Source organism: Bos indicus x Bos taurus, chromosome 3, assembly GCF_003369695.1.
Source record: "Bos indicus x Bos taurus breed Angus x Brahman F1 hybrid chromosome 3, Bos_hybrid_MaternalHap_v2.0, whole genome shotgun sequence".
NCBI lineage: Eukaryota > Metazoa > Chordata > Mammalia > Artiodactyla > Bovidae > Bos > Bos indicus x Bos taurus.
The window spans coordinates 50,478,453-50,504,549 of NC_040078.1; the positions used below are offsets into that span (position 1 = coordinate 50,478,453).

The following is a 26,097-nucleotide window of genomic DNA, read 5'->3' on the forward strand; positions in this document are numbered from 1 at the left end:
ATTTACCTAGCCCTACCTGGCTTTGCACCTCTTATCAATTCCCTCTAATTCATCCTACATCCCAAATTAATTGTAAAATATACTTTAGAACCACACTCCCATCAGAATCCAGATAATTTCCAGCCTAAACTATGCCACACACTGACCAAACTCCACTATCCTCTTCTATGTACGTTTAAAGCTTTTGCTTATTCTGCCTGCACTGCAGAATGCCTTAGTGTGTTCTTCTCTACAGATCCCGATTATTCATGCTCCAGTTTAAATTTCCTTTACGAAGTCTTTCCTAATAATCTCTTTTCCCAAATGTACTCCTCAGCCAAGCCCCAGGCAAAAGTAATCACTCTTTTTTTTTTTTTTTTTTGGCGGCGCTGAGCGCGGCCCCGGGACGGGAATGGCGGCGGCGGGAGGGCCCCGGCCGCCTCCTCGCGCGAGGGTGCCGGGGGCGCGGGGAGGATGAGGCAAGCCAGGCGCCCCACGCCGCCGGAACAGTAATCACTCTTTCTCTCTCTCCTTAAATGCTCTTGCCATTCCTGACACTTGTGAACATACACATTCTAAGCTTCCCAGTAAGAGGAGGAGTTAACTGTACCTACTTCACATTTTTCTCCTGGTAGTGTGTTGGAACAAATTTCCTCTTCTTGGGCTCTAAAATCACTGAGGATGGTGACTGTAGCTATGAAACCAGAAGACGTTTTGCTTTTTGGCAGGAAAGCGATGACAAACCTAGACAGTGTGTTGAAAAGCAGAGACATTACTCTGCCAACAAGGTCTGTATAGTCAAGTCTATGGTCTTCACAATGGTCAAGAATGATTATGAGCCAGATCATAAAGTAGGCAGAGCATCGAAGAATTGATGCTTTCGAACTGTGGTGCTGCATAAGACTCCTGAGTCCTTTAAACAGCAAGGAGATCAAACCAGTCAATCTTAAGAGAAATCAACCCTGAATACTTGTTGGAAGGACTGATGCTGAAGCTGAAACTCCAGTATTTTGGCCATATGATGAGAACAGCTGATTCAGAAAAGTTCCTGATGCTGGGAAAGATTGAGGGCAGGAGAAGGGGGCGTCAGAGGATGAGATGGCTGGATAGCATCACCAATGCAATGGACATGAACTTGGGCAAACTTCAGAAGATGGTGAAGGACAGAGAGGCCTGGCATGCTGCAGTCCATGGGGCTGCAAAGAGGCAGACACGACTGGGCAACTCAACAACAATAAGTATCTTGGAAAATATTAGGCACTCAAATATTGATATGTTCATTCTCAACTCCAGGCCTATTCTGACCCTGCTCCCTCATTTTGAACTTAGCTTTTCTCTCCTGAAGCCTCTATTTAATTCATCCTTTAAAGTACAACCTAACAAATACTACATCCAAACTAACCTCATTTCTCCAGCCATATAGCACATATTCGGATACCTGTAGTCATATGTTGTTTCCGTATGTTGCTTAATTCTCACATTTTATACCCTGAACTCTCCAATACTGTGAAGTTGCTCAATTGTGTACAACTCTTTGCAATCTCATGGACTGTATCTTATCAGGCTCCTCCATCCATGGAATTTTCTAGGCAAGAGTACTGAGTGGCTTGCGATTTCTTTTGCCATGGGATATTCCCAAGCCAGGGACTGAACCCAGGACTTCCACACTGCAGGCAGAGGCTTTACCCTCTAAGCCACCAGGGAAGCCCAAACAAAGCTGCGCCCAAACAGGGACATGAACCCTGGTCCAATACTGTACCATTCTCTAAAGTATGCCCACTGAACTCCCACACCCCCTACCAAAAATCTCCTTGAATTTATTTATGCTGTTTCTTATCCTACTATATTTTGGCCAATCAAAATCCTATCATCCATGGGATAGATTGGGAGTCTGGAATTAGCAGATACAAACTATCTTATTTATATAATGGATAAATAACATTCTACTATATACTATATTTTATATCCTGTAATGAACAATAATGGAGAAGAATATGAAAAAGAATATGTATAACTTAATCACTTTACAATACAGAAGAAATTAACACACTGTAAATATACTTAAACAAATTTTTAAAAAGTCCTATCATCCTTAAAGCCAAAATCAAATGGAAGTCCATTCAGTAAGTCCTTCCTAAATGCTTCTTTGATTTGTTCTAAGTTCTTACGAACTCTGTACCAATATTCCATATTACCTATCATATTTGAACTCAAGTTTAGTTTTATTTATGTCTGTGCCCTCCATAATTTAAGAATTCAGAGCAGGACTCCTAATATTTCATTTTTCTCTTAAAAACCTAATTCCTGCATTTAAATAAACAATAATATACAATGGCTTGAAAAACCATTTTCAAGAACTGGGAGTACAAAACACATCCTGTAATAATACTATAAAAATCCTATAATAAACCTTTGAATTGAGTCCCGCCAGAAGACAGAAGTCCTAATTTCAAGTACCTGTGTGAAGTGAATGTGAACTTATTTGGAAACATGGCTTTGCAGATGTAATTAAGGATCTTGATATAAGTTTTGTTTCATGAAGTTATTTTCACTACAATATAAATCTTTATCTTCTGAATGGTGAAGGTGCAAATTTTCTATGTAACTTAATATTAGGAATAGGTCAATATTTTGTTTACTATTTAGAAAATTTAACCCAGCGGTACCCTTTAACCCTTGTATCATGCTTCAAGTTATCCAACTTTTGCTTTTCTCACTGTGCTTAAAGTAACACTAAAATAAGTTCAATGATCCTAAAACATCACCAAATTCCTCAAATTAAAAATATAAATAATTGCATAATCTGTTAATCTGTTTACCTACTGTTGTTGTTGTCAGTTGCTCAGTCGTGTCCAACTCTTTGCGACCCCATGGTCTGCAACATGTCAGGCTTTCCTGTCCTTCACTATCTCCTGGAGTTTGCTCAAACTCATGTCCATTGAGTCAGTGATACCATCCAACCATTTCATCTTCTGTCACCCACTTCTCCTCCTGCCCTCAATCCTTTCCAGCATCAGTGTCTTTTCCAGTGAGTAAGCTCTTTGAATCAGATGGCCAAAGTATTTTCAGCTTCAGCATCAGTCCTCCCAATGAAATTTCAGGGTTGACTTCCTTTATTATTGACTAATTTGCAACCTTTGCAGTCCAAAGGACTCTCAAGAGTCTTCTCCTACACCACAGTTCCAAAGCATCAATTCTTTGGCACTCAGCCTTCTTCATGGTCCTACTCGTACAAACATACATGACTCCTGGGAAAACCATGGCTTTGACTATACGGACTTTGTAGGCAAACTGAGTGTCTCTGCTTTTTAATATTCTATTTAGGTCTGTCATAGCTTTTCATCCCGGGAGCAAGGGTCTTAATTTCATCGCTGTCCACAGTGACTTTGGAGACCAAGAAAATACAGTCAGTCACTGTTTCCATTTTTCCTCCGTCTATCTGGCATGAAGTGATTGGACTGGATGCTATGACCTTAGTTTTTGGAATGTTGGGTTTTAAGCCAGCTTTTCCACTCTCCTCTTTCACTTTCATCAAGAGGCTCTTTAGTTCCTTTTCTTTCGGCCGTAAGGGTGGTGTGATCTGCATATCTGAGCTTATTGGTATTTCTCCTGGCAATCTTGATTCCAGCTTGTACTTCATCCAATCTGGCATTCTGCATTATAAGTTAAATAAGCAGGGTGACAACATACAGCCTTGACATACTCCTTTCCCAATTGTGAACCAGTCTGTTGTTCCATGTCCTGTTCTAACTGTTGCTTATTAGACATGCATACAGGTTTCTCAGGAGACAGGTAAGGTGGTCTGGTACTCCCATCTCTTTAAGAATTTTCCACAGTTTGTTATGATTCACACAAAGGCTTTAGCGTAGTCAATGAAACAGAAGTAGATGTTTTTCAGGAATTCCCTTGCTTTTTCTATAATCCAACTGATGTTGGCAATTTTATCTCGGTTTCCTCTGCCTTTTCTAAATCCAGCTTGTACATCTGGCAAGTTCTCAGTTCATGTACTGTTGAAGCCTAGCTTGAAGGATTTCGAGCATTCCCTTGCTGGCATGTAAAAGTGCAATTGTGCAGTAGTCTGAACATTCTTTGGCATTCCCTTTCTTTGGGACTGGAATGAAAACTGACCTTTTCTAGTCCTGTGGCCACTGCTGAGTTTCAGAATTTGCTGGCATACTGAGTGCAGCACTTTCACAGCATCATCTTTTAGGATTTGAAATGGCTCAGGAGGAATTCCACCACATCCACTAGCTTTGTTCATAGTAATGCTTCCTAAAGCTCACTTGACTTCACACTCCAGGATATCTGGTTCTAGGTAAGTGATCACACCATTGTGGTTATCCAGGTCATTAAGACCTTTTTTGTACAGTTCTGGGTATTCTTGCCGCCTCTTAATATCTTCTGCTTCTGTTAGGTCGATACTGCTTCTGTCCTTCATTGCGCTCATCTTTCCATTAAATGTTCCCTTGGTGTCTCTAATTTTCTTAAAGAAATCTCTCTAGTCTTTCCCATTCTATTGTCTTCCTCTATTTCTTTGCAGTGTTCATTTAAGAAGGCTTTCTTAACTCTCCTTGCTATACTTTGGAATTCTGCATTCAGATGGGTTTATCTTTCCTTTTCTCCTTTGCATTTTGCTTCTCTTCTCTCAGCTATTTGTAGGGCTTCCTCCGACAACCATTTTGCCTTTTTGCATTTCTTCTTGGGCATGGTTTTGATCACTGCTTCCTATACAGTGTTACAAACCTCTGTTCCATAGTTCTTCACTCAATCAGATCTAATTTCCCCTGAATCTCTCTGTCACTTCCACTGTAAAATCATAAGCAATCTGATTTAGGTCATACCTGAATGGCCTAGTGGTTTTCCCTATGTTCTTCAATTTAAGTCTAAATTTTGCAATAAGGAGTTCATGTCCTGAGCCACAGTCAGCTCCCAGTCTTGTTTCTGCTGACTGTAGAGAGCTTCTCCATCTTTGGCTGCAAAGAAGATAATCAATCTGACTTTGGTACTGACCATCTGGTGATGTCAATGTGTAGAGTCACCTCTTGTGTTGTTGCAAGAGGATGTTTGCTATGACCAGCACATTCTCTTGGCAAAACTCTGTTAAGCCTCTGCCCTGATGCATTCTGTACTCCAAGGCCAAACCTGCCTGTTACTCCAGATATCTCCTGACTTCCCTATGGCAGTGGCATTTTCAATTAGATAAAATTTTATTATAGCAAAGCTTAACAACAGACATAGTCTCTCTAGAAAGGAGCCCCAAATAAATGCATATTACATTTTAATACATCAGTCTTTAAGTACTACTTTTTAAGTAAAAACCTATTTTTAAAATATTTTCAAGTTTTAAAAACTTATTTAAAAATTTTTCAAAAACTCAAGAGTTTAACCCTACTAAGACATATTAAATTATACCTTCCACATAAAGACAATAAAGAGCATAGGTAATTTATTTTACACATTTTCCTGACTTATTTAGCCAATATAATAAACCAAATTTAACTGATATACAATTACATGAATTTGGTAAAACTATTTCATTAGAAATTATGATCTTCTGAAGCTTGGCATTTTAAAGTTCAATTGCAATCACATAATTTTAGCACTTAAAGTACTAAAAAGTACTATTCAATTCTTATATTCATTTAATAACCTGTAAACTCAAGAGAATATGGAATTATTGCTCTGACTGAAATACTACCTCCTATCTATGCCTTTAGACTACTTTTATGATTATTGAATATATGCATGAACACCATGTCAATTTGCTATTCTCTAAAATAACTTTGTTATTATATGACAAGTGCAAACTGGACAAAACCTTACTTCTCTTTCCCATAATGCACTGGGCTTCCCTGGTGACTCATATGGTAAAGAATCTGCCTGCAATATGGGAGACCAGGGACTCAATCCCTGGGTCAGGAGGATCTCCTGGAAAAGGGAATGGCAACTCACTCCAGTATTCTTGCCTGGAGAATTCCAGGGACAGAGGAGGCTGGCAGGCTACATACAGTACATGGGGCAGAGTCATAGTCAGATATGACTGAGTAACTAACACTTTCACTTTTTCATAATGCACAGACAGCATTAGCCAACTCTTAACATCTTTTTGGAAAGGCAAAGTCTATTGACTTCATCTAGTTTTATGGAGGAAAAGTTTTGAATCCTGCCACCCTTTATCACCAAATCTCTTCCAGAATCCAAGACTGTATCTCTAACAAGCCCACTGACTTTTTTTTTTTTTGCTATGCAGTTTTTACTATCTTAGGATTGATTAGAGAGCCACAGAAGAATCACCTATTTTGGCTTATATTATAGTCTTATCTCACTTATCCAGAAGTCAAGATTTCAAAAAATATCAACCACTCATGTATAAAATCGGAAGCATAAAAAATTAAAAAAACAAAACTTGTTTATTACTCAAGGATGCTGACTGAAAAAGAGTGCACAACCTAAAGGCTGAGAATTGTTTTATTCGACGGACTTACTGAGGACTTAAGAGATACAGCCTCTCAAATCAAGGGACTGCTGTGAAGTCAGATAACAAAAACAAGGAAATGGAATAGGACTAAGGTGACAGGGGAAGACTTCATGTCAAGAACAATGATACTTCCTTAATCTTAAACAGAAAAAGACATAATAAAATGTCTCTCTTCTCATCATAGATCAAAGTTATTTTCATCATTTCTTTGGCATTTCCTCTTTATTCTGAAACTGCTTTGCACCTTCAAGAGACACATGCAAAATGCAAGACTGTAATGTATAAGTAAGCAATTACATTTTTGCATCAGAGAAATGGATCCAATCTGTATAACCAATGTCTAAATTTCTTCCAAAAAACGCATTTTCTGCAGTGAAAAGCTAGAAAATAGTAGAGAATTTGAAATTCAGTCTTTATGGTAATTGCTGGCACTGCCTCAGCTACATAGGATTCTATGGCTTTTATTGTAAAACTATTTTGCCAACCAATTAGTTTTCTCAATCAAGGCTTTAAATTCCTAGATGAAGAGACAAAGCCTTCTATAATACAAGATGGAATATAGAATGTTGAAGAATTTTTCCAACTCTTAAGTACCTGCAAATGAAAGATATTTATTTTCTACATTCAATTATTCAATGACAGTTGAAAACCTATCTTATGTGTTTGATAACAGAAAATCTAATGTAATTTATGATCATAAACATTTAGATCAATAAAATGTCAAATAGGAAAAAACAAAACAAAAAAAGTCTTTTTTGAGTAATGAACAGTATAAAAAAGCATTTACTCTTTCTCAAAGGAAATCAGTCTTGATTCATTACTCAGGAATCTAGAGACTCCTGGGTGGTCCAGTGGTTAAGGCTTTGCCTTCCAATGCAGAGTGTGGATTCAATCCCTGGTTGGGGATCTAAGATCCCAGGCTGCCAAAAAACAAAACATAAAACAGAAGCAGTTGTAACAAATTGAATAGACATTTTAAAAAATGGTCTACATCAAAAAAAATCTCTAAAAACAAATCAGAACTGTGGGTAGAAAAAGGTTTAAATTTTTACTGAAGTGGTTATCTATTTGTTCCGGAAAACCTCACTAAAGTTCTTCCCAGTCTACTGTAAATTAGTAACGTTTAGAAGCTAGAGAGAACAAATAGGGAGAAAGCTGTTCAATACACTGTGAATAAATATGTATTATTAACTTGGGACTAACACAAAAGATATGTGAAAAGTAGACAAATGTAAGAGCATCACACAGCCTAAGTGATTAAGGACTAGAGTCCCCTACCCACATCCAGATCTCTGAAAGTATCACCATATTACAGCAACATAAAATAAATGAATGTTCACAATTTCTCAGTAATTAGGAAAAAGTTAGCATGCTAAGAATGGTGTTGTTAGAAACATGAAGCACTTAATAACTAGAAAAATCTTCAATGAAGTGGCATTTTTAAACATTTATGGTCTTTAATAGTAACTATGGTTTATAAAGAGGTATCAATTATGACATAATTCTTCATTGGATAACTTATATCTAGAGGTAAGAAAAACACAGAAAGTCTGTATGTGGTTACACAAAATTATAATACCAAAGGCAGGGGAAAAAAATATCAATGGAACTTACAGATATGCTTTTGGGTTCTAGAAGAGATTTGGCAATATAGGGAAACACAGCTAGAACCAAAAGTGTGCCTCAATCTTTCATGAATCAATAGCCGTTCCCTGTCAAAACTCTCTCTGAAAAGCTTCATCTGCTTAAACTTTCATTGGTCTCTTCAAGGAAGTTTAACTTCAGATATATCTAAGCAAGCTTCACATGTTTTCAAAGGGGGTCCAAATTCTCACAAAATCTTTTTTGTCTCAAATTCTGTACAGGAAAATTTTCCTTACATTCCAGTAGTTCTGTATAGAAAATTCTAATCCCCTCACCAAGTATGTACAATAATACTATTAATACTGGATGCTCCTATTATAGTTTCATTATGAGTAACTTTCAATGTTACTTACTTCTAAAAATTGATTCTAAATTTACATGTGCCATTTTTATAAACACATAACAATAGCAATATAGTTAAATATTTTAAAATTATTCAAAGGTGGTATTTCTCAGAAAAAGTAAAACATTAGAAAAACTTAATTTCTTAAAAAAACCTGTTTTTGGTGAGCTTATTTTGAATTTTTGCTTAATATGAACAAATTACTTTGAACTAGCTGCTAGATATTCCATTCATTCATTTGACATTCATTCAACATTCAATATTTTTTCTTTTCTGCACCTAACATAGTTAATGATGGGTTAAATAAACTTGAGCTTTACTTTTATTTGGTTCTCCAAGCCCAAGTCACACACAAGTACTTAGGATCAAACATAAATAAAACTCACAAGGGAGTCAGTGGAAGCCAACAGGCATATGCAGACCCACCTCTCACTAAGTGAGTTCAAGACTAAACAAAGTTCTCTGGAATATAGCTATACATTTGCCAGCATTGACCTTAAAATTATCTTGTATATGTTCCATGACTTCGATGTCAGTGCTGCTCTTGTAATATTCAAGAAAACTCAACAAAAGTAAACAATAAGGAATAAAGATTTCTGTCAGATAGAGTTGAGTTCTGGAGGGCTAAAAATCATTAAGATTTTTTTGGCTCCTCCAACCCTACCCCTAAACCAAGTTGTGCCCATTTAGGGCACAAATATTCCCCCCTAACTGGGAAAGCAGGTCGTAAGGTAGAAGGGAAAAAAGGACTGAATACCTTTCATTAAATATAAGGAATAGAAATTAATGATTTTAAACAGGACATAGTTTTGCTTTATGCAATAAGTACATTTTATCATCTATGAAGGTTTTATTCATTTGTTGGCTTGCTTAAATCTAGTGGAAAATTTTCTTGAACGAGAAATCACATTCCCTGAAGATACTGCAAAAGTGAGGAGTTATTACTAAGCATCCAAGCATCATCTCCAACAAAGAGAAACTACATAGGTAAAAAGCAGAGTGGGACATTGCTTGTGGCCCAATGGTTAATACTCTGCTCTCCCAATGTAGGGGGTACCCATTTGATCACTAATCACGGAACTAAGATCCAACATGCCACAGGACAAAAGAAGGAAAAAAGGCAGAAAGAGATTTTATTGAGTAAAAGTGAGGCAAGGGGAGAAAAAAAGAATGAACTGCTTAATTTGCCACCTTCTTCTAACTTTAAATATAAATACAGTATTACATTTTGATCTATTTACTGCTCCAAGATATTTTGATATTATGACTTAAAAGTTACTTGCTCCCATCTATTTGTTATTTAGAGCGCCAATCAGTTTCTTTCACAGTTTCTTTCATCTCCAAATCTATATCAGACAGGTATCAAGTTTCTTAACTGCTACTAATTATAAACAAATTCCATGATAAAATTCTCACTTTACATTTAACTATCAAGTTTTTATTTCCCTGAGGAAAGAACATGACTAGTCAACTGCCAAAGAAGAAACTGAAAGAGACTTCTGGAAGTATATTCATAGAGGTAGTCCAACGTAACACAGACATCTTCCTTTGCCATTATATTCTCATTCAAACAACCCTAGAACCAGAGTACAAGTTTGCTATAACTATACAAATAAGATCAGGTTCCAACCAAAACTTAATAGTACCTAATAAAAACTTCCAATCAAATAGCCCAAAAATTATTTCTACCCTAACACTAACAGAAATCTTAATATATACACAATAGAAACTAAAAAAAACACAATAGCAAATAAAACAAGAAGAAATACCCTCAAACTCACATATCAGTGAACATTCACTTCTATTAAACATTCAGTAACAAAATAAATCCAACAAGATAAGATCTGACTTCATCACTCCTACATTAGAACTGACAGAATAACTCTGATAGCTTTTATTCTGTTTGATCACCTAAAGGCCTTAGAATGCATATTTATCCATGACTATTAGGGTATTTATAAAATATATTTGAGTAAAAATGAATAAGGTATACTATTTATACATCTTTTCTTTCTGTAGCCTGGGGCAAAGCTTTTCAGGAAAAAGAAAAAAAGAAATCCTTTTATGTAAACCCTAACACCTTCTATATAGGTAAGAAGAAAACAGCTGAAAGGCTGAATTTTTTTGAAGTTTGGGGACAGGGAGATAGATACCTTGTCTTTCAAGTATAAAGTGTACAAGCTGGCTAAACATAATTTATTTCTTCAGAGGATCATATGAGCATGTAATAATTATTAGTATTTATTGGGAGGACAAGAGGAAAATGAAAGTAAAGTTTTATAAAGATTAACTCAAGTGAACGTATTTACAACAGAACTAGAAACTCTTTAGCTCCCTGGCTAGATGAAAGCAGCCATCTACTGCACTAGTGTGTATTTTCAGCAAAATACAGAAGCAAAACTCATTAGCTCTTTAAAAAATACACACATTTAATGTTCGTCTGTTTTAATTCTAAGTAAAGCAATTCCAAAAATACAAACTGAACATCAGAGCCATGTGAACCACCATGATAAAATAAAACAGACATTCACAATAATTACGTCTAAAGACAGTTCAGCTTAATAAATCATCTTCCAAGTATGCTAAAGAAAGAATTACTAAAAATACTGCTGGTGTTCAGTTAGAATTAAAGGACTTTGGGGAAAATGAAATAATATGATACAGGTGGAGTGAATAAGGTTACACCGGATTTACATTTTCCATTACCCCTAGATATAAACAAACATTCAAAATCAACACAAACTCTTGTGTGTATTCAAAATATTGCAGCTGCAGGAAAGGCAACTTTAAATTAATAGCTAGGGGAAAATCAAGTTTTGGTGGAGGTAAACAGAAGTGACAGTTCTTAATTTGCACTTTTGTAAAGCTCATTTATACCTGGCCAACCAGGAACCAAATGCAGGACTACGAAGTTCTCTGCTTCTTTTGGCTATAATGTGACAAGAAAAGGTCATCTTTTGAAGATGTTTAAAGAAATAAAGCAACTTTCTTATAAACAGTCAAATAATCAATCAATGGAATAAATAAGCACTAACCCACATTTTTAACCGCTCTGTAATCACTACACTTTACATATTTTTCATTTTGGTGGCAAACTCTCCAATTTTTAGGCTAAAATCCATCAATCACTTTTAAGAGTAAAATGAATAGCCACCAAAATAAGAATATTCTTCTGTTTACTCTTTGGCTAAAAAAGAAAACAAATAAACAAAACAAAAAGAAACAGAAGACAACTCTAACACTGGTGATAAAAGAAACTGTTTTTGTTTTTTTTTTTTAAACACATGTAAAATAAAGTTATCAATTTAAATCTTGGTACATTTCATAAAAACAAGAGGTAATGTTGTAATAAAACAGCAGCTGCCTCGCAGGCAACACTGTTTGTTAACCCTGTGCAATAAAATACTTTGTTCATACTACACTTATTCAACATGACTAACAGTTACTACAGACATTTCAGGAATCTTCACGGGATTCCTATAGACTTACTGTTAAAACTGAGAGACATTTACAATCATAATGTGCCATGAAAATTTGAAAACGTTACTTCTAGTAGGAGATAATGTTCATACTATTTGAATTTGTTTTAGGTACTGAACAGCTGAGTTACAAGGACTGATAATGAAAAGCATTCGAAAAAGCCCATGAACACTGTTGTTCACACCCTTCTTCAGAACACACTAAACTTGTTTGACACATTTCTCTTCATACATAGCAAGCAACAGCACCCAATAAAAGCCTGAGAAGAAATGCTGCTGTGTAAATACTGCAACTATTCCTGAAAAAAGAATTATGGGATATATACTCCAAAGCTGCCCATTCCCATAATTTGTATTGCATAGGTCACATAATCAATCACACACATATATATACACATGTGTGTATATATATGCACATGCAAAGAATATATTAAGACGACAATGAAGTCTAGTCACAGAGCAATTTACAGGCTCAATATATTTTTTACACTTTGTTTGAAAGAAAATTTCAGTATTTTACAGTCTTTTAGTAGGCATTATATACACTGCACTTCTAAAAGGTATTGAAATAAATTTTTTCCAACATTTTGGTAACAAAACAGACAATGTTTCTCCAAATACTTGTGCTATCTATCTACATGATCAGTTTGCTCTGAGAACCACTAACCACAAAAACTGACTCAATGGAATAATTAGAAAAATTATCTAACACCATGCATGGGTTTGAATCATTTTTAATATCCTATCCTAGAAACATTCTACAAATCTTAAGATTTAAAAAATTAAGTCTCTGATTTTTAAAAGATATCTTTTTATGACAATATCCATAACATTGACAAGTACATGTTAAGGCTAGTATCATCTTATGTGATTTTTTTAACCTTTTTTTTTAAAGATAGTAAAAGCCAGACTCCTTTAGGGTTTTGAATTGTACCTACAGAAAATGAGAGTGCAGTGAACATAATGTTCAGTCCTACAGTCAGGACGCAGTTGCTCCTTCCCATTCCACAAGATACTGCACCTTTCCATCAAGTGTCACCCGACGAGCCAATACTCGGTATTTTTCACCACATGCTATTCTACCTGCAGCACCAAAATAACTGGTAATGGAGTTTTTTAGATGATTGAGTTGTAACTCCTGATCTGCTAAGTTATTCAAAATCTCTGTGTTGAGTTCATCAAATTGGTAATCTTCTTTGCCTTCATCATCTTTTACAATTTCTGAGTTCTGAGTCTGGAGTGCTCTTCTTGGAAGACGACCCCTTCTCCTCCGTAAATGTGGTATTGCAGCAGGCCAAGATCTTCCTGTACGAGTTCTTTTTCTGGAGTCAGATAATCTACAGAACAAAAAAGGCCACAATTGTCTACCCTTGCTGACACAAAAATCAGCCAAATCAAAACAACAAATGCTATATGAAATGGATTATCACTCGCCTTCATTAAATTCAATCACCTTCTTGGGGCTGACATTTGAAGAGCTTTTCTTCCTTAACTATGTACTATTAAGCTTAAAAGAATCAGAGGAAATTTTGATTTATGAAGCCAACAAGGCAAATTCTTACTTACCAAGAGGATTTTTAAGTCAGATCTTGTCAACATTTTTATCATTAAAAAGAAGAAAGTTCATTCATTCATTCACTCAGTGCAAGAAATATTTAATAAGTACCTATTACATAAAAGACACCTTTACATATGCTTTAACTGATGGAAGAACCAGTATAAAGGTTCTCTTGGTTATCAATTGTAGGCCTATTGTTAAGTAATATAATAAATTGAAATAAGCCTAAACTATACCCTTGGTATAGCTCAAATGATATTGGTCAAATTTAAATCTCTTATCTTCTGTGTTCTCTTAAGAGATTAAGTGAAGGGACTAAACAAGACAAGCTTTGAGTTCAGAGATTCAAAGATTTTATGGTATTATAAAACAAGGTCAAAATATAACATAGCCAGAGAAGTCTAAATCATACTGCCCAAGTTAAAACCCCAGTTTTGTATATTTGCTAATAAACATGCCATCTTGGGCTTGTTACAAAAACCCTCTAAGTCTCAGTTTTCTTATCTATAAAATGGAAACAACTCAAAAGACTGTTTTAAAAACTAAATAAGACAATGTACAAAAAAAAGATAATGTGCATAAGCTTAACAGAATCCCTGGTTGTGAAAACAAAAATTAAACAAAGGGAAGAATAAAATCTGCAAGCTCATGGCCCTGGCCCCAAATAAACTAAATTTTTCTTACCTGATACATCAGACTTCAGGAAAAAGTTGCCTTTCTAAAGAGTTAGGTTAAAAAAAAATACTAGAGGGAAAGTCTGTTATTGATAAAAAAAAAAATCCTGAATTTAAAATCCTTTTTCTAATAAAAAGGTTTGTGTGCTTGATTCTAACTTATTAAAAAAAAAATTCACACTTGTATATTAAAAGTATAAAAAGGTCTCACAGAAAAGAGCACATCTATAAACACCAGGATACCTCTTCTTTGTGTACATAGCAAAATTCCTGACAAATCTGAAAATTTTAACATCTGTGCTCTGAAAAGTAAAAATATTCAGATGAATATTAACAACCTAAGATATAGACTACATCTCAAAAGCTGCAAGACAAACTGGTATCACTTTCAATTTTTTAAAATGTATTTAATCATCATTTTACAAAGAAAAAAACTCTAGAGGAAAATTAGTTAAGAATAAGAACATAAAATATCTACCCATAATGCCTGGAAATACTAGACGAGGTAGTTTCTTTTGCACTGGAAGCACCCGTGAAATCCACATCTGAGGTATTGGATGAATGTGCAGTTCCCTCAGTTCTCCTGAGACAAAAGAATTTAAATGGTATAACAACTATATTACACAACAATAGAAATACTAACTCCCCCCCCCAAGAAGAAAATTCCTAAGATAGGCAAAAGTAACTTTCTATTTACCCTATAGAACAAGGTAAATCCAAACTAGGATTCTCTGAAATTGACTCCTTATCCTGGAAAAGAAAAACAAAAATTTAAAGAATAGTTTCTACAAGTAATGAAAAGAAATTAGTTTCTCAGTAATTTCAAGCAGACTTCTTCTCTGAGAACATATACCAATATATCCTCTTACCAAAGGTGGCTCAGCAGTTTTCTGAATCATTTTTCTTGTATACGGGCCAGGTGGACGACCTACAGATTTTTTCTTTCCTTTTTTTTCTATGCCATTGCTTACTTCCCTGAAACATAAAACCATTATGTATTTAATCTCTGCAGAAAGAAAACAAAAAGACAATGGACAATATAAACTGTCATAACCTCTACTTATGTAGTAATTAGATTATAAAAACAAAGTTAAGCTGAATCTACAAGTTTAGTCAAGTTCAGAGATAATATATTCTAATTTGAATAAATATTTCTTAAACAGATATTTACATATGAAAGGTTTAAAGGAAAAATGTTCTCTAATAACAATTTTTAAAAATACATATCACCTAAAAATTTTTTACAAAACAAACAAAAAAAGTACTACTGTATTGGATGGAAGATTTCAAAACTCCTTTAAGTTCAATTATGTCATTTAGGTTGTTACTATGTAGGTACTTGGAGGATGTTCCAAGAATTTAGTACTAAATTCAGTAGTATGAATTCAGTAGTTAACCTCATGGAGTCAGGAAGTATTTATGTTAAAACTGTTCAGTCCCTATACAGTAGCTCTAGATAGAAATATCCTGTGGATTCCTGAATGATGCTAATCAGAAAGAGGTTGGAGAATGTAAAGAAGGAATCCTTCATATTATGTAGGGGAATCATTCAAAGGACAAAATTAGAAAGTTTTAGAAAACCATTTTGGAGACATAAAGGAAAAAATCAAGCATAAGGAGGGAAAAAAAGAAATAGGTCAAGAACATATCTAATTAACAGAAGGGAAGAATGACAAATACCAATACACAGAACATCTATTTCATTTAATCAATAAACATCTCCATATAAAGGGAATACTAACAATACAAATACAAAAATGTTCCCTGTACTAAGGAGTTTGAGATCTTCCCTGTTAGCTGGTAAAGACTCCACCTGCAATGCAGGAGACCCCTGTTCCTGGGTCAGAAAGATCCTGTGGAGAAGGGATAGGCTACCCACTCCAGTATCCTTGGGCTTCCTTGGTGGCTCAGATAGTAAAGAATGTGCCTGCAATGTGGGAGACCTGGGTTTGATCCCTAAGTTGGAAAGATCCCCTGCAGAAGGCAGCAGCTAACCACTCCAGTATTCTGGCCCGGAGAATTTGATGGACAGAGGAGCCTGACGGGGGCTACAGTCCACGGGGTCACAAAGAGTCAGACATGACTAAGTGACTTTCACACACACTAAGGGGTTCACAGTATAGACAGAAGACAATAAACATATATACAAGCAGAATAATAAAATGGATTAAGTGCTACAATAACATTATCCAGGAAAAACTGAATTAAAAAACAAGGTAAAGGAACAGATTTATATAATAAGCTAGAAAGAGGTGAATGGAGAAAACAAGAAATGGCTATTCCTCCACACCAAACTGGCTGGGGAAATAAAGGTGGAAGTACGAGGAAAGAGAAAGTAGAGAAGCAGAGGAAGAAAGTGTAACTAGAACTATAATCCAAAATCTTATCCAAGAGTAAGATGGGGTGGGGTGTACATTTATTTTTTTGGCAGGATGATCAACATAACATTTACAAAGGACCCCTGGACTAAAACAAGTACCCTTTAGTCCAATTCATACAAAGGGCCCAGAATGAACTGAGAATGCCTTTAGAGAAAGTTGGACCATTATCTGGTCACATCAAATGAGAATCTGATAACTACCACAGACAGAATGTCCTATTGAAATCAAAATAGGGACAAGAGAGATTGTGGAAATCTTTTTTCTAATTTATAATATAAGCAAAGCTAGAAAAAGATTAATAATAAAAATCTGAAAGTTATAGGAATAGTATTCTTTTCCTTCATTAAAAAAAAAAAGTACTATCTACTTTATTACACTGACAACTCTCTGTAATTATTTTTTCTTATTCTCCAACATGATTAACTTATACCTTATGTATTGGCTCCTTAAATTTCTCTCTCAGCTATCTTTGCCTCATCATTTCATTGAGAAAACAGAAGCTACTAGGCAGTAACTTCAGTCATCACAGAATTAGCATTTGTACTCATATTCTTTTTCTCTCCACTTCAACAGAAGGATGTTAAGTCCTGCTTTAGAAGGCCAATCCCACATTTAGATTCCCACATCCTGTCCCTTATGTCTCCTCAAAGACTTTATAATATCTTCAGTTACCTCTTTCTTCTGTACCATTCTCCTCCACTGACATACAGAAACAGGTTACAATTGTCTTACATCTATTTTTTAAAAACCATCACTTGATTCAGCTTCCATTCCATTTGTCTACTTCCCTCCCTTAACAATACACTGAAACTACTTCTGAGAGTTGACCACACATACCCTTCCCACTTTCTTCATTCTTTCAAAATTCTTAAAAAGTATTTCCTTTTTTTCCCTTTTCCTGTATTATTGTCATCATCATTATTTTGAATCTTCCCATGTCCCTAATTGTAGAAAAAGACCAGTTTTGACAGTAAGTTGAGCAGTGCGAGACTCGATCATACTGTCCCACTTCCACCTGACTTTTACCTTTAACACTTAAGAAAAATTGTTTTTGTCAAAATCACTAATAACAAAATGTTATCTAATCCAATAAACATTTTTCTCTCATCTTAACCTGCCTCTCAGCAACATTCAGTACTGTTTAATAGACCCATATCTTTCTCAAACACTCTCCTTCACTTGGTTTTCATGACATCAAACTTTCCTAGTTTCCTCCTATTTCAATGATTGTTTTCTAGTCATCTCCTTCATTTATTTCACTTCTTCCAAATCTCTAAATAATACCAGGACATTATTCTGGGCCACATTCTCTTCTTTTCTCTCTCTAGGTAATATCATCCATTCTCATGGTTTTATAAATCAACTTCAAAATTTATTACCATGGGTCCTGAGCTCCTGACTGAACACACCCAATTGCCTGTATCTAACATCATTACCACTTAGATATTCCTCATAAGAATCTTGAACTCAGTAAGTCTGAAACAGAAGAATGCTTTCTTCACGTCATCAAAATCTATTCTTCCAGTTCTTGGTAACAGACACGACCAATCACTAGTTGCTCAAACCAGATATCTGGGCATTGTATAACTTTATCTCACCCTTCCTTTAAAAATTTAATTCATTAGCAAAGCCAACAAATTATTCCTCCAGTGGAGATCTTGAATCTATTTCCTCTCTACTTGACTGCTATCACCTACAACTGCACAAGCCACCATTATCTGTCACCTAGAAAACTCAAAGTCTTCATTTTTTCTTGTTTCTACTCTTCCTTCTATAGAATTTGTTTTCCAAACAGATCCAAAGAAGTATTTTAAAAGATAATTCAGTGTGCATACATCTTTATATAGCTTCCCATTATTCTGAGAAAACAACCGCAACTCTTTATGAGGTCTACAAAACACATGACCAAGCCCCACCCAACCTTTCCAGTACCCAATACTACTCTCTCCAGCCCTTGTTCACACCTCAGTAGCCTTCTGTAAGTTCCTAGAACATGCCTCATAGCTTCACACTTGTTATTTCTGCTACCTGAAGTATTCTTCCCTTTATTCTTCACATTGTTAGGTCATTCTCATTCTTTAAAGTTTCAGCTTCAATATTATTATAAACAGGCTTTCTTAAGTCGCCTTCTTAAAGAAGACCCCTATATCTCTACCCATCCCAGTACAGTCTAAATCTGTTTGCTATTTCCTAAACAGTATTAACATGATCTATAATTATTTTGTTTACCACCTTTCTTCCCCATTATAATGTAAACCCCACCAGGGCAGAAAGAAGGTCTTACTTATTATATCTCCAGCACTTAGTAAGGTGCTTGATAAATAGAATGAATGAACAAACGAATGAGAAATGAACAAACAAATAGATACTTATGCTGTTTGTGAACAAAATCAATAGGGCCTATTCCTGGAAAGCCTTAGATCTATAGTAAATAAATAAATATCTAGCATTAACTCTTTATACCTTGTTCAAGCAAGAAATTTTAAATAGGATAACAAATCAGGGTCACTGCCACTTGTACTTTCAAATATACTAATGAGGCTAAGTAACACAAAAAAATTTTTTTAGTTACAAATGAGCTAAAGAGAAAAACTAACCCACAGATCAACTTTTACCTTGATTCAGATATAGGTTTGGATGCCTTTCTGCCTTTAATTTTAAATTCATGAGAGGTTCCTTCAGGTTCTTTCTCTGCTTTGAAAGCCACATTTGGTGGCACAGGAGGAACACGAATTCGCAACCCAAACAAATGCTTCTTCTTCTTTATTTCTTTCCCAGACATAAACCTAAAGTTTAAAAAAAATTAACTAAAAATTTAAAACTGAACACATATACATGGAAGACCCTCAGTCGTAAAACACATGAAAGTATATCCAATACCACCCCTTGCTTTTGTTTTTTCCCTTTGCTTTCTTGGATTCTTATCTGCCCCAGAGCCAGTCCACAGTAGGATATGACAGGGGAGTAGGAGAGAGGAATAGTATTAGAAGGGAGAACACATGTCTGCTTTTCTTTTTAAAATGTAGCATCTAACTTTTTAAAGAAAGAAGAGTACAGAGTGGTGTCTTTTTTAGTCTCAATGTGCTTTTCCACATTTTTAGTCTTATCTGTTACAAACACCTCAAAAAAGGTTTAGGGAAAAAAGAATTCTATTTCAGAGTGAATCGGTGAGGAGAGAAACCCTGGCCAGAAATAGGTAAGAGCATTTGGAAAAAGTACATCAATCCTAGAGGCCCAGTAAATAAAAGGAGTGTCTAGCATGTCAGATCTGGAATTGGAAATAACCTGGAGCAGAGGTGACATTTCTTGTGGGCTTGGGTTTCTGAAATATATGTTCTCTAATCCTTTCCCAAAGTCCTTAGAGTCCTTACTCTAAAATACCCTCTTAGTTCTACTAGAGGATGCCTGGCCTAAGAACCACTACCAAGTGCTTGGATTGCCATTCAACTTTTATGTAAGTGTGAGAAACCAGAGCTCCCATTTCTACCATAGCAGGAACAAAGGTATTTCTAGCACACTAAATTGGGATTACAGAATTCATTGTCCTATAAAGTATTTTTACCAGCACAGTAACTGCTCAGGTAACTTTATGGCTTTTTTAAGTTGTCCTAAAGATCTAACCACTTATAACATTTTTTAATGAGGAAATGTTGCTAAGTTCAAAAAAAGCAACATGTTACAAACAATAATGTTATAATTCAATAGCTGGTTGAAACCAGCATATACATTTTATTTCTATTGCCTTTTTAAAATATTTTTAAGAGATGTAGAAATGCTCCTTTAAAAAAAAAAAGGGAAAGATTTATATAAGAATATATCAATGTCACTTAATTATCAAAAACTTAGATCACTAATACTACTACTATTCCTAAAGACGGCACTAACTAAACTTAAAATCATAGAAGACCTCAATCATTTAAAAACCTATCTTCTCTTTAATATATCCCCCTATCTTCTGCATATTCCTACCAGCTAATATGATTCTGTTTTACTTTCAGCAGATTAAATTATAAGAACAAGTCATTACTGATTATGCTTTTTCAACTAAACTGACCAAATTCCCCTGAAATATTGATATGCCTTCCATCCACCATTTCCAGGGAACTGCTCCTCCCCTCTTCAACCTTTGAGAATCACTGGTTTACTCTGAGAGAGGACATTAAAATGGTATGTATTAACTCTACATCAATCCCACAATTCTTAATGCTATTATTCCTTATATTTACCAAATATCTCCCTCATAGGGATACATGAAATAACTTACATGGTCTTGTAATCATTTAATGCCTCCAGAACATGCTCATATCTTTCAGATTTTGGTGTGTCTGCCAGCTGTGAAGTATCAAAAAAACAATTTAGTGCACTGTAATTTCATTGATTAGTAATATACAGGTGAGAGAGGCAATGTGATACAAAAGAAAAGTTGACTGACTAGTTGTCAGAAGATCAAACTTCTTATTTCAGGTGCTCACTGACCAGCTTTGTGACTTAAGGCCATTTAGCCTCTCAAATCTTGTTTTCTCACATATAAAAAAGAGAGTATAAATCTTTTACTAGTTTCTTTACTACTATCAATACTTGTATAGATAAAATGGTATGCTTGAAAGAACCATAAACTGTAAAATACAATAAAAATGGGATTTTATTATTTATCATTGAATTTACTTTGATTCTATAACCTGGGAAAATAATAATACATTAGAATTACTTTAATATCAACTATAAAGCTTCTAATAGATATAAACAGGAAAGAATATAAAAAGTAATGATAAACATGTCATTTTATTTCCCAATACTTCTAACACAAACCAACAACCTCTATAACTTTGAAAAAATAACAAATTTGGGGATTTTATTTTCATACCAATTACAGACTTTGGTTAAGCCTAAAATCCAAAGTGACTCAGTACGTTTTTATCATCTTACACCATTTTAAAATATAAACATTCAATTCTGAAAAATATTCTATTTTCTTTCAAAAAAGTTTCTTTCAGAGTTATTTATGCCTTTTCTTCAAAGTTTAAAGACTAGGGCCCAACAGAAAAAAAATTAAATTATAAAAGACCATCTCCAATTAAAGCTATAAAAATTCAAACAAATGAACAACAAAAAATTTTCCAAAATATCACCATTGACTTTCAAAATGACTGCCAGTAATTTTATTTAGCAGCTGAAACTCCCAAAGTTCAGACCTTCAAGTAAAAAAAAATCTGTCAAATAGAACACAGTAGGTTGAAGAGACTTTCACAGTCTTCTACTTTTATTTTAGCAATTAGTCAACAGCTATAAACCTAAATTGCCCAAATTCACACTGCTGGTTAGCTAGAGAGGTAGAATTTGAACCCAAGTGACAATTAAGTATATTCCTTCAACATTCACTGAGAGCCCATTGTGAGCCTATATTGGGTACTTTAAGAGGAAAAGCAAAGTTTGGTGCTCATTCTCCTTAACCATACCACATCTTCCTATTGTAATTTCTAAAGTGTCCAATGACAGAAATTTTCTATTAAAGGAGAAATAATGGACTCGGACTTTATAATCCAAAAGAGACCTGAGATATCCACCTAATTCAAGTTTTCATTAATACTGTAATCCCTTTAATAGTACTCAAGAGTAATGCAACCCTGGTTTAACTAGTACCACAAATGAAACCTAATGAAGGAGCCCATTCCATGGGTGAACAAAATATTCCTTCCTGGATTCTCTTTTATACAAGGCAGTTCTTCAAGTATTTGACAGGGCTGGAAGAAGCACAAGCTGGAATCAAGACTGCCAGAAGAAATATCAATAACCTCAGATATGCAGATGACACCACCCTTAAGGCAGAAAGTGAAAAGGAACTCAAAAGCCTCTTGATGAAAGTAAAAGTGGAGAGTGAAAAAGCTGGCTTAAAGCTCAACATTCAGAAAACAAAGATCATGGCATCTGGTCCCATCACTTCATGGGAAACAGATGGGGAAACAGTGTCAGACTTTATTTTTTTGGGCTCCAAAATCACTGCAGATGGTGACTGCAGCCATGAAATTAAAAGACGCTTACTCCTTGGAAGGAAAGTTATGACCAACCTAGATAGCATATTCAAAAGCAGAGACATTACTTTGCCAACAAAGGTCCGTCTAGTCAAGGCTATGGTTTTTCCAGGGGTCACGTATGGATGTGAGAGTTGGACTTGTGAAGAAGGCTGAGCGAAGAAGAATTGATGCATTTGAACTGTGGTGTTGGAGAAGAGTCCTGAGAGTCCCTTGGACTGCAAGGAGATCCAACCAGTCCATTCTGAAGATCAGCCCTGGGATTTCTTTGGAAGGAATGATGCTAAAGCTGGAAGTCCAGTACTTTGGCCACTTCATGCGAAGAGTTAACTCATTGGAAAAGACTCTGATGCTGGGAGAGATTGGGGGCAGGAGGAGAAGGGGATGACAGAGGATGAGATGGCTGGATGGCATCACTGACTCGATGGACATAAGTCTGAATGAACTCCGGGAGGTGGTGATGGACAGGGAGGACTGGCGTGCTTCGATTCATGGGGTCGCAAAGAGTCGGACACGACTGAATGACTGAACTGAAGAGGGCTAAGTATTAAGATTATGTTAAGGTTTTTAGCAGCACCATCACTTGATTATTTCACATTCAGTTCAGTTCAGTTCATTTAAATTTAACATAAATTTAAATTTAATTTAAATTTACAGTTCAGTAAATTTAACATAATTTACTCTATTAAACTAGTGGTATTTTTTCTGATTGCTTTTTAATTCTTCACAAGAAAAATCTGCTCTACAATTTTGCTGACATTCAACAACAAAAGTTTAGAATTTCTCAAGTCTACTCCTTTTAACTTTTTGAAAATCACAACAAACTGTCTTTTTTTCTTTTGGTACCCGTTCTCTATGATTTCCTGGGCCTCCCTGGTGGGTCAGAATCTACCTGCAATGCAGGAGACACAGGTTCAATCCGTGGGTCAGGAAGATCCCCTGGAAAAGGGAATGGCTACCCACTCCAATATTCTTGCCTAGAGAATTCAAATTTTACCTGTAAGTTCTTTCAGTACTCCAGGATTATTTTGCATAGGACTGTTTATTTCAACTTGCATAATGCACTCAAAGGTTCCCTCACTGTATTTTGAAAACAGAGTGTGCAAATATTACACTGGTAATCAAATAATCTGTATTAGAAGAGCATCATATTCTGTTCTTCCATCTGACCATGAGGTTTATAATATAGATCTTCAATAGAAGAAACATTTTTGTTCCTCCCTGTACTGACACTAATCTCACACTGTGATTTCACTTTCAGGGTTATGTATTTCTGTACAGCAATACATGCTATTACGTATAGTTAAAACTCTTCCCTTCAATAAAACACACCTCAGTGAATTCCACACCACCTAGGCTTCAGTATGCCAAACAGCTTAAGTAATTTGTTTACCAACATATACTCTGTACGCTAATATACAACTCAAGACCCCAAGTACTGCTTTTAACCAGACTTCTTATAATTTTCCCTTAAAAGTATTATACCACCTCTACTATATTTTTCTCTAGCCAAAACATTGTTTCTGCCATAGTATTTCATTTTATCTATGCTTTTCTCCCTCTATCAAGTAGCACTCAACCCACTGCTCTATCAACCTTTTAAGTATTTAAAACTTAAGACCACAGATAACAGAAAAGTGGGCTGTCCTTATGAAACTGAAATTTCAAATCATATTAGGAAGTAAAGACAAATGATAATAGGCAGATTTCAAAAAGTATTAATATCATTATAACTTCCAAAAGCAATCTGATATAACCTCATTCTAAACACTTCATTCTATGTAAAAATTTTAAGCAACTTTTATTTGGGGTGTCAAATTATACTAAATATTTTTACTATCTCAAAAAAAAAAAAAAATCAAAACACAGTAGTTTCGATCTCAAATACTAGATTTAGTCTATATGATAATTACGAAGGTACCAACTCTCAAAGATGTTTACCAAGATCACATAAGGAAATTATCACTGTATTCTAACATGTTTTAAAAGTTTCAGCTTCTCTTGACATAGCAATCCTGAAAATAATCAAGAAAAAAGAAAATATATAATATATGTTAAACCTTACCTTTCAGTATGAAAGGATATACAGTTGACCTCTGAACAACTGGGTTTGAACTGCATGGGTCAACTTATGTATGGATTTTTCCCCCAACTTAATACATACTACAATACTACACTGCAGACAGTTGAATCTACAGGTGCAGAACTGCAGACAGGGCAGGCCAACTCTAAGGTGTATGTGATTTTTGATGGCAGAGAGGGTCAGTACCCCAACTCCGTGTACTTCCACAATCAACTGTATTCTCTAAAATGGACTCTCTAAAATTCTAGCGTAAACATCTTTTCATATAGTCTACAGCATATATAATAAGAACTGATGTTCAAAATGACTTCAGTATTCTAAGGTACTTAAATAACCAATATAAGCATACCTCCTTTCATTGTATCTCACTTTACATCACAGATCCTACGATTTTTACAAAATGAAGGTTTGTAGTAACACTGCCTCATGCAAGACTGTCAGCACCATCCTGCAACAGCATTACTTTTAAAAAATGTTTCTGATGTGGACATTTTTAAAGTCTTTATATCTTTACTGAATTTGTTACAATACTGCTCCTGCTTTATATTTTGGGTTTTTGGCCAGGAGGCATATGGGATCTCAGCTCCCCAGCCAGGGATCAAATCCACAACCCTGTATTAGAGGGTGAAGTCTTAACCACTGGACCACCAGGGAAGTCCCAGTTTTTAAATTAAGGTATGTACACTGCTTTTCTTAGACATAATGCTATTGCACACAAAGACTACAGTGTGATACAAGCATGACTTTTATATGCACTAGGAAACCAAAAATCTGTGATTTGCTTTATAGCGTATTGGTTTTGTTGCAGTGGCCTGAAATTGAAACCACAGTATCTCTGAGGTGTATCTGTAATATACTTAGATGCAGTAATTCACATGTTTTGAAAGTACAGTTTGCCCTCAGTATCCCTCGGTTCCAACCATGGAGAATCAACCAGATACGAAGGGCCAAGTCTATTACATCATTTCAGATAACTATAATTAATGTTACTTTATAAAAAGATTTTTAATACAAATATAAACAAAATTTTATTAATCTAATTTTTAGTAACAAAACTCAATTTGCAATTCAATTTCAGTTAGCCAAAGATTTACTACTTTAATAATTAGGAATAATACATTGTCTATATTATCTTTGCTTCTATTATCACAAACATTTAAAAGTAAACTAAATGAATATCAATGAACAAATACTACTTACAAATTTTATGGTCTCTTTATCATTAAAACTTCACTCTAAAAACTAATTACAATATTAAGATATAAAGTATTAATACAGAAAATTAAAAGCTGAACTTCCACCTATAAATAACTACAGAATGGGATGACTAACCTATTAAATCTGAATGTTTTCTTTTTTTTTAATGTGGAAAAAGAGCAATGAGAAATGACTAGTCACTTCTTTAATAATAAATCTGATGGCTCCTCAAAATGGGAACACTCCTTAGAA

General features: G+C 35.0%; 1 protein-coding gene across 3 annotated transcripts in view; it reads right to left on the reverse strand.

Moving 5' to 3' along the window:
- Positions 1-10,853: 10,853 nt before the first annotated feature.
- The window catches only part of MTF2 (metal response element binding transcription factor 2), a 72,620-nt gene continuing 57,376 nt past the window's right edge, over positions 10,854-26,097 (reverse strand). For all 3 annotated transcript variants that reach the window (XM_027536484.1, XM_027536482.1, XM_027536485.1), the window contains 6 exons: positions 20,801-20,868; positions 19,152-19,322; positions 15,025-15,130; positions 14,853-14,905; positions 14,634-14,738; positions 10,854-13,260 (listed from right to left, as the gene is read on the reverse strand). In XM_027536484.1, coding sequence (XP_027392285.1) covers positions 12,903-13,260; positions 14,634-14,738; positions 14,853-14,905; positions 15,025-15,130; positions 19,152-19,322; positions 20,801-20,868 — 861 coding nt within the window. In that variant the 3' untranslated portion in view covers positions 10,854-12,902. The remainder of the gene's footprint in view (positions 13,261-14,633; positions 14,739-14,852; positions 14,906-15,024; positions 15,131-19,151; positions 19,323-20,800; positions 20,869-26,097) is intronic.